The sequence below is a fragment of the Tinamus guttatus genome, unplaced genomic scaffold (assembly GCF_059628265.1).
Source record: "Tinamus guttatus ecotype Peru unplaced genomic scaffold, ASM5962826v1 Tinamus_guttatus_pri_ptg000294l, whole genome shotgun sequence".
Taxonomy (NCBI): Eukaryota; Metazoa; Chordata; class Aves; order Tinamiformes; family Tinamidae; genus Tinamus; species Tinamus guttatus.
Window position 1 is genome coordinate 53,263 of NW_028288828.1, and position 13,065 is coordinate 66,327.

At 41.0% G+C, this 13,065-nt stretch overlaps 1 protein-coding gene across 2 annotated transcripts in view; it reads right to left on the reverse strand.

Moving 5' to 3' along the window:
* Positions 1-901: 901 nt before the first annotated feature.
* The window catches only part of LOC104579282 (sorting nexin-18), a 30,093-nt gene continuing 17,929 nt past the window's right edge, over positions 902-13,065 (reverse strand). For both annotated transcript variants that reach the window (XM_088527895.1, XM_088527894.1), the window contains one exon: positions 902-2,322. In XM_088527895.1, coding sequence (XP_088384021.1) covers positions 2,069-2,322 — 254 coding nt within the window. In that variant the 3' untranslated portion in view covers positions 902-2,068. The remainder of the gene's footprint in view (positions 2,323-13,065) is intronic.

The window sequence follows — 13,065 nt, forward strand, 5'->3', positions numbered from 1 at the left end:
TACACTTCATTAAGACTAATCTCCTGAAATACTTCAGCTGGACCAAGATCAAATTCTGAACAGATCTTAACACCTCCATGGGGCATGAATTTGACTGTAGTCTGACCTAATTACTGCAAAGATATTTAATGAAACAAAGCCTGGCTTAAGCAAACACAAGCCATGGAACTCAGCTCAGAAGTAGCTCATCGCTATCTCAAATAACTAAACTATGTATGGGAAGTTGGAGCTCTATACAGGAAGCAGAGAGTTCTGAATGTAGAATGAGACATCATGAAGAAAATAAAGAGCAAGTCCGCCCTAGGACGATGGTCCATGCTTTGTTTCCTCCATGCCGTCTTTTGTGGCATGCTTTAGCAAGTTTGAAAATGGTTTCTTTCCTCACTGATTGTCCTTTCTTTTACAAATACTGCTTTTTCCCACCTTATCATTTTGTATTTTTTCTTTGGCTATACATTAGCAGCCCTACTGTATGCAAAGTGCTCAAAATAGCAATCTCAAAGCATTTTGGGATTAATCTTAAAAGCAAACCACATTCTTAAATGTATTCCTTTAAAAGAGCGGTGTGGGGTCAAGCTAGAGGAATTGATGTGATCTAGTGGCAGAGCTGAACCTTCTGAAACACAGGTGAGGAATGATTCATACCAAAATGTAACTATCACTTAACTTCCTTTTCCAGTCTTTTTTTGTGTAAGCTACTTGCGATTAATTCAATTAAAAACAAAAAAGTAAACATTTTGCATCCTTGGGAGGTTTTGTTATTGTTTTCAAGAGAAAAAAAAAAGATAGGATAAATAAAACCTCTCATACTGACCTATAAGAAGGACACCAATAGATTAAACAACTTCAGACTTATTTCAAGGGAAAACAGTCAGAAAAGTCTTTAAAAATATAGTGTTTATGTATATATAAATGCACCCTGCTTGTCAAAAATATTTGTACAAAAATTAAGACAATTGTTAATTCTTGAGTGTTATGAACATAGAAATGCCTCCTGTTTTCCAAGTCAGTTCAGTCAAGACTGATTTCAGATCATTTATGCTACTAAACATACCTGAAAATCTGTAACTTAGTAAACTAATGAATCACAGTAGAGTCTCAATTCAGTCAACTGGCAATGTAGATGCAGGTCTGAAATTAAACTGAATCAGCAAGTGAACAATTAGCAGATTATTTCAAACTTAAAAGAAAAAAGTTTTAGCCCCTTAGCTTGCATTCACGCTCCCTTGATAAATATCATTTTCTAGGCTAGCTCTTCAAGTTTTCACTCACACTAATGTTTTGTATCACAAAACCTCTCAATATAATATTCTTTCAGGAAAGGGGATTTAGTGGTGTTGTATTTTTGTAGATGTGCTTAAGATCCTAGTACATGTAACAAGAAGTCTCCATTTTCAGGGAAGGTGTGAATGTATTTTAAATTCTCTTTTTTGAGCCAATATTTGTTGAAAGACAGAACTTGCTGTGAAAACTAGAAGGCAGCTGATTTCTTTCCATTCAATATGAGGTTTCATAATCAGTTTCTGTCATAGGCATCAACCCTTCATTCATTCAATCATAAAAATGTGACTTACTAAAAAAAGGAAAAAATAGAGTCTAAAGGCACAGAATCACATAGCTGCTCTAGCAGGAATCTGTAAACAGAGAATTGTTTGAATTTAGGAAATCCAAATCTAGGAGAGTAAAAAGGCATCTGAAGCAGGCGTTCTTCTCTAGCCAGCTTCCTTAAAGACCCAAAGGGTTTTGAGGTCTACAAAGTATGCACTAAAATACCATACCTCAAAAAGGAATAAGGCAAATAGTATACTCATTATTTCAAAAAAGTTACAATGGTAGTGTCGGTATACACAGTATAACTTATTTACAATGCATGGTACTGTTTCTACTACATAGCCATACAGCGGTTTCTTTTCTACATAATCAGGTTAAACTGGGATTCCAGGTGAACACAAAACCATCCTCATACCACCACCTACCACTGGCAATATTTCCTTAACAGCAGCAACGCGTGGTCTGCTACTGAAGTCATTTTCATACTGAGGAAAGTTCACGGATTGAAGTTCAGAGATTAAACACTGTCATACTTGTGAAGGGCTTCTTCCAACTTTTGTGTCACTTTTTGAAAAAAAAGTATTTGCTGTTGCAAGAAACGTTGCATCTGTGATTTAAAGTCCCTTACACGGATTTTGTGGAAATGATTAATTTCTGCTAGGGTTGCAAAAGAAATAATGTTACAGCGTTCTTGAATGCCCTCTGCTTTCTGGAGCTCCATCTTCCCTTCTTCCACGTGCCGCTTGCTCTCCTTTACTTTGGTAAGGGCTCCTGCGTAAAGGACAGAACAAAACAGTTGAACTGGGAAGACAGTGCTGAATTGACCACTGTATTTACACAATGGTTACAAATAATTTAATACTCAGACACACACACGCACACATATATATACACACTAAGCTGTTTTTACAACTGCAACACTAAATCTGTAGCACAAATTTCACCATTCTGGGTATTATGTTTGGAAAAAAATCCAGAAAAATGATTAGCTGCACAGATAATCAGCTGTTAATTAGATTAGCTGTCAAATATAAAATTTCCCAAGAATATGTAAAAAAAAAAACATAAAACACATTCATTTTTTAATAGGAAAACATAAAGAGTTGACATAAAGGTGACATTTAAGCAAGTAAGGCTTCACAGATAAAATAGGCTTGTAAAAGAGAAGTCACTCAAATTACATTCTAACTATACAAAGGCTGAATAATTATGACAGAAAACAAAACACAGAACACCCGTAAAACTGACTTGTCCAGGTCTTCAAGTTACCACAACAGAGTGAAGAGTACGACTCTGAAGATTATTTTAATAATAATGTTGAAACACAATAAATGTGAAAAATCACAGAACAATGGATGTTGTCAAAAAAAGCATTTTTTTTCCAAAAGATCTAGCTTGCAAAAGCTAGTGAAGAAAAAATATTTCTATTTCCCAATCTTAAAAATCAGATGGTGAACTTCAGAGAATGACCGATAAATATACTAGCAGTGGAAAAAATTAAAGCACTAGAAAACTAGTCAAATGGATTTAAGCCTATGTAAACACTATAAAAATAACCTTATGCAGAAATTTGACTTTTAGTAATGTGAGACATCAAAATGAGATCTGAAAACACAAAACCTGACAAATCTAGCATTGTGTGTTTACTTTACAGATACCCCAAAATTAGTCACTTTGTACTACAGAATCTAGAAGTTTATTTCAAAGCTGTGGAAGTCTAGGTGGAGTTAACATAGGCCTGTAGGAACTAGAAGAAAAACAAAGCAAAGCAAAGCAAAATAAACCAAAAAACATACTGCCTCTTTTCCTACAAATAGCTGATTAAAGAACACACATCTTACAAAAACAGAAGAGTGCCAAAACCCGGCTCAAATACTGACATTGAAAATGTGTCCTAGACATTCATTTTTATAGACTTAATTTCCCCAAATCGGGCAATTGCAAAATATTACACATATACTTTATACACATAAAGACCAGCACAGCTTTTATCTTCTGACAAAATTTTGATCTTATGACATTTTTCACAGCCTTTATGACCACACTTAAGTTACTTGCTCCCTCCCCTATCTGCAATGTCTTAAGTAACTCTGTGCTTTCCTATCACACACTTTGCATCACACCAGAGACTTCAGTTCGCTGACTCCCTTTACATTTTCTTGACAAAATGCTTTTCTGTGCTCTCTCCCATCAGCAGAAACTAGCCAGCAAGCCAACAGAGCAGCCTCTCTGCCTACGCATCTTTATGGGGCCCATCTCCTGTCTATCTGCTGGGAGGGACATCTCGCCAGCCGGAGGCCACCCAGGGGCGCCTGGTATTTCACTAGGCCATGCGCGTCAGCTTTGGTGCCGTCTTTAATGTCTCACCAGGGAACGAGCTGGAGTCAAGGATCAACGTACGCTCACACTAGAGCCAAGCTAAACACCAGATGACTCGGTAGGCTTGGGGAATGGAGTTGGCTTCATTTTTGTAACGGAGAAGGGGCTTGTGTCTTGTGTGAAATGCGGAATGCTAAAATCAGAGAAGCATGCAGGAGTTTTCTTCATTAACTACCTAACAATCACTTTTTAACTGAGGGCAGCTGGTTTGTTTTCCTCTTGTTTTAATAACCAACACTCGGCAAACATACCCTCTCTTACCAGTACGTCTCTGTTCTGAAACCCATGTTCTTCTTCTCCTGAACTTGCACGGAGGCTGCACTCTACGAGGCAACTTCCCCATCTGCCATCCTGCTAGGAGCTGAAGAAACTCCCCTCGGCAGTGATGTGGCTGCAGAAGGGCCATATGGACCCCGGCCCCTCCGTTTTCCTGTTTCTAAGGCTGCTCCCAAGCTCAGGGTGTTCCACGGCAGCGCTGAGCATGGCCCGGAGCCTCTGCTTTGTCACATGGCACCTCGCGCTTGGACGGGCAGAAAGCTGCCTGACCTCATCGTCCTGCCAGCCCAAGAAACGCTGCAGAAAATCATCTCCCCATGAGCACAGCGAGCAACGGGGCATCACTTTTCATAGAATCATAGAATGCTTAAGGTTGGAAGGGACCTCTAGAGGTCATCTAGTCCAACTCCCCTGCACACGCAGGGTCACCTCGAGCATGTGGCACAGGACTGCGTCCAAGCGGGTTTTGAAGATCTCCAGAGAAGGAGACTCCACAATCTCTCTGGGCAGCCTGTTCCAGGGCTCCGTCACCCTCACTGTTAAAAAAATTTTCCTTAAGTTCCTGTGTAACTTTTGGTGCTTCAGTTTGTGGCCGTTTCCTCTAGTTCTGTCGGTGGCCACCTCTGAAAAGAGGCCAGCACCATCCTCCTCACTGCCTCCCCTGAGGTACTTATAGACACTGATTAGATCCCCTCTCAGCCTTCTCTTCTCCAGGCTGAGCAGGCCCAGCTTCCTCAGTCTCTCCTCATAGGGCAGATGTTCCAGGCTGGATCATCCCGGTAGCCCTGCGCTGGACTCTCTCCAGCAGCTCCACATCCCTCTTGTACTTTGGGGCCCAGAACTAGACACAATTCCTAATCCACCTCACTGTGCACTCATCTATCCCACACTTCCGGAGCTTGCTCAGGAGGATGTTGTGAGGGACAGTGTCAAAAGCCTTGGCGAAGTCGAGATAGACGACATCCACCGCTCTCCCCTCATCTACCCAGACGGTCATTCCATCATAGAAGGCTATCAGGTTAGTCAAGCAAGATTTCCCCTTGGTGAATCCATGCTGACTACTCCTGAGCACCTTCTTGTCCTCCACGTGCCTGGAGACAACGGCCAGGATGAGCCGTTCCATCACTTTTCCAGGGACGGAGGTGAGGCTGACTGGCCTGTAGTTGCCTGGGTCCTCCTTCTTGCCTTTTTTGAAGACTGGTGGAACATTGGCTTTCTTCTAGTCCTCCGGCACCTCCCCCATTCTCCAGGATCTTTCAAAGATGATGGAGAGCAGCTTAGCTATGACGTCCGCCAGCTCCCACAGCACTCTGGGGTGCATCCCATCAGGGCCCATGGATTTGTGGGTATCGAGGTTCCTTAGGTGCTCTCTGACCCAATCTTCCTCTACCCAGGGCGAGTCTTCCTCTCTCCAGGCTTCTTCTCTTGTCCCTAGGGCCTGGGACTCTAAAGGGCTGCCATTTTTTTTTTCTCCATGAACGGGCGAGCAGCCTGCGGGGCAGGATCTGAAAAGCCTCTGCTAACTCCTGCTTGCTCGAGAAGGGCACTTCTTTGCACAAACAAAAACTGTCTTAGTAAAAGTTCTCTCTACAGTTTGTTTCCATTGCAGGAATTCATGCAGAACTGTGAAAAAGAAAACCCTGAAATTTGGGATTTACTGAAAGCCAGATGGAGTTGATTAAACAAATATGACAACTCTTTAGTTCTGACGTGGGGAAAGAGCTTTAAATGTTATTTCTAGGATGACCAAGCTGGAAAAAAATTACTGGAACGTAACAGCATCAGCAGCTGAAAGTATAATTCATTTTTTGGGCCTGTATAATCTTTGAATTATTTTACATCTATAAAATCTATACATTCACAAACATGAAAACTCTCCACAGAAGAAATATTGTTATGACTTTTTCCGACATTAAAGATACATAATTAAGAAAAGGAATCCAGGGGGAAAACTTTCAGCCACTACTACTGTTGTATTAATGCAAAGAGACTCATGCTGATTCTATAGTGGAACTTAATTTAAAATCAACATAGGTTACAATGGAGGCCAGCAAAGTATGACATGAATTTATACTTGCACTAAAGAATTAACCTGTTGATTGCTTTTTGAAGCACCTCTAATTCCACTGTTGGATTATTAGTGAAACAGTGTTAAAGCAATAGAGAAATTGGTTTTGGCAAACTAAATCATTTGGTTTAGAATACCATCAGCATCTATTTTAATTTGTCTTTGCAAAAAGTGTTGTTAGTTTGCACATCTTTGCAAATAGCTTTACTAACCATAACATAACATCTTTCATTTCAATTTTTCTCAGACTGCACCTGTAGCCTGCAACCCTTTTATCTGAATCTATATGGGAAAAGCTTTGAGCCTTAACAGAGATTCACTGCCTTGGAGGGTGCAGCAACCCAAGCACATGCAAGTGAAGAGTGTTTGGGGCTTGTGACACCAATACACTCTTATTTTTCCCTTACAGCTGTGATTTGCAACACTGTTTTCCCCCAAACTAGGGGAATTAGAAGTTTCAGGGAGCACATGTCAAATATATTTTAAATGAGAGAAAAACCCAGCCTGAGAATGAAGGGATTAATGTCTGGGGTTGGTGTCCCTCAGCACCCCTAACACTGCTGACCCGCAGCCTGTGCCACTGACCTCACCTCCCACGTCTCCTCTCATGCCATTCATCTATCCATGCCCTCAGCACCAGAATCCAAAGCCCTTCACTCTGGCTCTGCCCAAACCCCCATTTTGCTCTGAAATGCCAAACTCCTCATCCTCCCCTTGGCACCCCCCATCACCTCCTGAGCTACTGAATCTGCTCAGCCTCCGCTCTGGCCTAACTGTACCTGTTGATTTCTGGTTTTAAGGATCCTAACTAAACAAATATTGGGTTGGACAATCAAAACAACAAGACCTATTTCAGGGAAAATTATGGTACCCCTAAAATAGCTGAGACACGTTTTAAAGGATAGAAGCAGAAAGAGCAGTGCATACCAGCTCAAGGAAATCTGCTAAATACATGTCTGGGATAAATATCTAAGAACGCCCAGTTCCAGGAGTGGCAGAATAGACACACACATGTGTGTGAATTTTAATTCCAGCTCTAAAGATTTTATAAAAAAAAATGCCTGTGCATTTAAAGCTTCCAGTCCAACCCAACACACTGCTAGGAGATCTGGTTCCACTAATCAGGGCTAGTTTTCAAGCAGCAAAGACGGCCTGGATCAAAAATGCTCAAAAAAGCTGCGCGGTATTGAATTCTGTTTTTAAAGGTGGGGAAAAGCAGATGCCAATGTTGTTTTTCATTGTCTGAAGCGTGATGTTGAACAGACACAGATGTTCACTGAGTACTGTCAAAGGCTTAAGAGAAACACAAAGGTTTCAGTGCTTGCTTTGCTGCATTGCAATTAGACATGCAAAATGATATAAACACATTGAATATGGCACAGTTATAGTACAATGCTAGCAGCCAAGAAGACACGGGCAACATAAAGTTCCTGAAATAAATAAGCTGAACTTGAGAGGCTTGAGAGCACTGCAGTGGGGTTAAGCAATGTCCTTTCCTGCCCCTGTCAGTATGGATGTGCACACGCAAACGCTGCTTCCCCCCATGCTCCGGGGGACGTCACAAACCCAAGCGGCCGCCCGCAGCGTGACAGGAAAGCCAAGGCCCCGGGTCCCACTCGCCAAGATCTGCAGCTGCTGCTGCTACTCACGCCCAAAGCTGCATCTCCCTGCGCCCACCGGCACGAGCATCCACATGTTCCCATTCATCCTTTCCACTCTACCAGAACTCTGAGGATGCCAAGGGGTATGCAAGTCCCATTTAATCCCCAGGGCAGTCATGACACCTTGAAGGACCTTTCCTGCAAAATGAGTACCTCTGTCTGAATCTATTGCCTCTACCAACCCATATCTTGGAATTATTTGTTCTAAGAACACCTTAATTACAGATCCGGTTGTTGCTGAGGCAGTTGGAAATGCTTCGGGCCATCGCATCAACTGACATGCTATTACCAGAAGATACTTAAGCCTCCCTATACAGGGCATCTCAGTAAAGTATACTTCGCATCGTTGGAATGGGCGTACAGCCCAGGGTCGTCCTCCCCTTGCAACTTCTCTTGCGGCTCGGCCGTTGGCCTTAGCACAAATCAGACAGCCCTCAATAGCCCGTTTTGCCAGAACAAAAAGACTAAGGGCAGCGTAGGTTTTAAGGAAGGCTTCCGCCAGCCCTCTAGAGCCCCAATGGCTTCCTTCGTGAAGCTCTTTCAGTATTTGTAGGGCTAGGGCATTGTTTGCCCTCCTTTGTAAACCAGTTGTATCCCTTTTTTTTTTTTTTTTTGGTCCACTATTTTTAATTATCTCTAATTCTTCTGGAGGAAAAGACATTTTTTTCCAGTAATGGCTGGACTACCGGGAGGAGAGGGAGGATCTTAGATACTTCTGGTAGAAGTGCTGCTTTTTGAGCTTCCTCATCAGCCAATCAATTGCCTACCTCCTGCTCTGAGTGTCCTGTCTGATGTCCCCTGATATGAATTATTGAGACCTTTTTGGGGAAGTTCACCACCTCCAGCAGGCAGGTAATCAGATCCTTCTGTACCAATGTCTTTCCTTGGCAAGTTAATAAACCTCTTTCTTCCCACAGCTTTCTAAACATATGTGCCACCCCATAGACATATTTAGAATCTGTAAAGACATTCATTACCTTGCCTTGGTATAATTCACAGGCTCTTATTAGAGAATACAATCCTGCAGTTTGAGCTGACCAGGTAGACGGCAGCTTTCCTCCCTCCAGCAGCTCCCTTCCCTTAATGATAGCATATCCTGTGGCCCATTTCCCCTTTAGTTTTGAAGATCCATCAATAAACACGTTGTCCCCATCTGGCCAAAGGACGCCTCTCAAATCTTCCTTAGCCTGATTCTGGAGATCCACCACCCTCAATGCTTCTCCCTTGGGGCCAGTCAGGCAAGAAGCTGGGTTAAACCCTCCCCCGCTTCGATGGTGTGTCTTTTAAAACATACTACTCAATATTCAAGGGAGATCTTTGAACTCTAATGACTCCCTCTGCTTTACCATTATTTTGAGACACCATCTCTAAAAAGACCGGAGAAAACAATCTATCCAGTACATTGCTTTTGGTGAGTTACATACAAAGGGATACAAAAGCAGAAAGGTAACGAGAAACATGCTTATGCTTTCCCTGTCAAGGAATCTAATGCCGGGATTATTTAACCACAACTCCTTGCTTAATGTTTTGAAGAGGCAAATCTGTGTAGCCCGTGTAGTACAGCCACAGTTCTGATCTACCATCGCTCTCAGAAGAACATCTGAGAAGAAACAACATTATCTGTAACCCAGCGCAAATGCAGACTGCTGCCAAGACAAGCCAGCCTCCCACCGACACCACAGCCAGCAAAGACCTTGTTGCAGGATACTCCAACCCCAAACCGCCCTCGGCCTGGAGGGGAGGCAGACGGTGCCTGGGTTTTATCGGTGGCTTTGCTGTTCGATGCGAGGGCGCCCACAGCTGCACAATTAGGAGACACAACATGAGGGTGGCGGCAGAACCAGTGCCCCATACTGCGTGGCACGAGCTCACAGCCTTAACTCCTCGGGGCAAGATGCTGCTCCAGGCACCAAAATTTAAGCGTTCTCTTCCCCTATAAGCAAACCCTGATTTTGGGCCATCCTTAAACATCAAGAACATCTCTTTGTAAAAGAGATTTTAGAAACCAGAAAGTAGGTTTTCCTCAGAGTCCGCTATTTATCATCAAGAATTTCCAATTGTTTCTAGAGGAACAAAAAAATTGCGTTCCATGGGTAGCAGAAGAATTTAGGTGACTTCCACCCATGCTTTAAAGACACATTAGGAATTTCAAACCATTTATAAGGAAAAAAACCCAAGATATTTCTAGTCCATGTGGTTGCAGTAAGACTCTGCTATGTAGAATAGTGGACTCAAGGCTGTATTTTCTGCTATATTCTACAGGGAGTCAACTAGAAGCTTCCTAAAACAGAACCTGACATTTTTATTTTTTATTTTTCCCAAAAAGCACCATAGTAGTCTGCAAATAGAATCAACAATTGACAAGTACATCAATTATTTTGTTGCTGCTCATGCTGCTCAGTACAAATAAATATCCTAAATCAGGTTCAATCAACAAACAAGTTGACTTACATTCTACTCAACTTTGCTATATGAAAATGTTAGCTAATTCATATGCCATTGAGAAATACATAGTACCTCAAAACGACCAAGACATAAGCTGCAGAAAAATGGGAAAGCATCAGTACAAAGATATATTAGCTTTGGTTAGTTGCTCTGCTGGACCAATCCCTTCCTTCCCTGTCCCAAAAAGAAAGAAAAGAACAAAAAACAAAGAAAACTGCCCACCTTTCTCTCCATTCAAATACTATAAAATTGCATGTAACAGAATGGAGATTTCACTGTGAGGACGGATGATTTACAAAGAACACAATGAGCGTTAACAGAACAAGCCTACATTAAGATTCTGCAAATTCTTTACATTTTTTGGCCAAGATATGGAACGGAAAGCAGCATAATGGGAATTTTCCTGAAATTAAAAACAGAAGGCTTCCCTAGTAGACACTTAACTGTGTAAATAAATATAGCGAAAAAGTGTCAGCACAGGGACTAGAGAAAGAACAACTCACTACTCACTCTAAAATCTGGCTTTAGAGTTTTAAACAGAAAAAAAAAGAGTGATATTCAGCATCAAAGATGAGAAGTAGTAGTGACTTGGACTTGTCTCTTCTGAAAATGCCAACAAAATAGAATTTTCAAAACCTGGATTTCTAATTCAATTATGATGATACAGTAGAAATGCATTTTAAGAAAGTTCTATTTTTTAAAATGAAAGTAAGTTTGCAATACAAAGATAAATGAAACTACACCTTCTTTAGCATATAAAGGATTTTTAATGTAGATGCGCAAAAGTGGCTATAGTGTTTTAGAATCTGCCGCAAGTCACAATTTTTGCTATTTTTTTTTGCTATTTACAATAGCAATTATTGTAAAATACTGTAGCAATTAAAAACTTTATTTTTATTGTTCCTCTGATTGCTCAAAACACTATTGAAACAAACTAATAATAACCTAAAAATCTAAACTCCTAAAATATAGCGTTCTGCTAAAATTCAGGTTAACACTGATTGACTGATGGATGATTTATGCTAGGTAGAATTGTAGGTTTCCAATTATCCTCTTGCAAACCCCACTGAAAGATTTTACTGAGATCTCCAGCTCAAAATAATATCACTTTTTAATCTAGACAATTCAGAGATTGTGAAAAAATAAAACAGCCTTTACCAGAGATTTCAGAAATTTGAAAAGTTCTAATCATGTTTACTCATTTCAACAAAGATATTCATTTATTTCATATATAACTGATTAATGATGGTGCTAGAATGCACTGTCGAATGGCACTTAACTTCAAAGAATTACCAGTTTTAATGAATACTGTATGTGTCTAATTGCAATCCCATTTCTCTTATAACTCCACATTTTAAATCTGATTAGATGCTCTGTGCCTACAATAGCCAGTAGGTATGCATATACATAGCATAATTACAGTGCCAGGCAAGCAACAAGCTACAGTTTGCTCATAGAGCTGCTAACGACTGTATGTGCGAGCAAGATGTCAAAATAACAAAGGAAATTCTACAGAATTAGGAGTCTGTTTCACCTACTGCTCAGCATAACCCCATTAAAAAAACAAAAACACCCTATGCTGCTATGTAACCACAAGTGAAAACAGTGCAAAGTCAGTGGGAAGTTTTCCATTCAAACTTCAGATGCAGTGATTTAAAAAAAAAAAAAAAAAATCTTTAGGTGTCCTGAATACAGACAGTGCTTTCAGCAGACTGCCTTATCCTAGCCACTGCAGTACACGTTTGAACTGTAATAACGAGTAACTCTGCTGACTTTATGTGTACCCATAGTGATGTCTGAAAGGAATAACTTCATGTCCTAAAAATAAACAGAATAGCGAAAGACCCACAGTTCAGCTAGGTTACATATATTGCTTTCTGTGCTCATAAACAAAGCATTTTGCATTGCAGCCCAAGAGGCAAACATGAGATAACGCTACTTTTGTCCAGTGCTGGGATTGCCCTGGCTCCTCAGCCTCACAGGCACAATTTAAGGAGTTTCCCTCTGACAGCACTTGAGCTGATGCTGCACACGGGATACAGGAGGGAGCTGAACTTAAATTATACCTGGGTAAAAGAAACACAGTACCATGTGTCTGTTTGTTAGAAATACAGTATATTTGTCATTTGAAAATTACGTCATGCTGTTTCGGGCAGAGGAGGAAGGTGGTGCGTATCTCTATACAACCAGAATGTAAACCTGTTAGTCTGCAATGGCAACGTTTCATCTCTTCCTATGCTCAACTGGCTTTTACAATAAATCATTGTTCTTCCAGAACTTAAGTTGGTCTACTACAGTTTAAATGTCACGGGCTGTTCTGAACATTAGTTCTTCCCACTCAGGAGGGTAAGAACAGGCACTTTTTGGTCAGAATGATGTTACAGATTTTTAACAGCTTTTATAAATGCTACATTCATAATGCCTACTTCAAGAAATGACCTAAATCAGAAGCGAGGCTGTGCATACACGATAGAAAATAATTTTCATTAAAACCAAATAAAGGCAGAAGAGAACAGTCTGCCTTTCAAGGAGGGTGCATTTGAGCCTATCTAGAACTGCAGGCAATTGGAAAATGCAGCGTGGTTGCCATGAAACTTGGTAGACTGTGTATTCCTTGGGATCCTATAATCTAGCTGGCAAAGTTATCATGCATATAATGACTGAAAACTTGAAAAAAGCAGAATA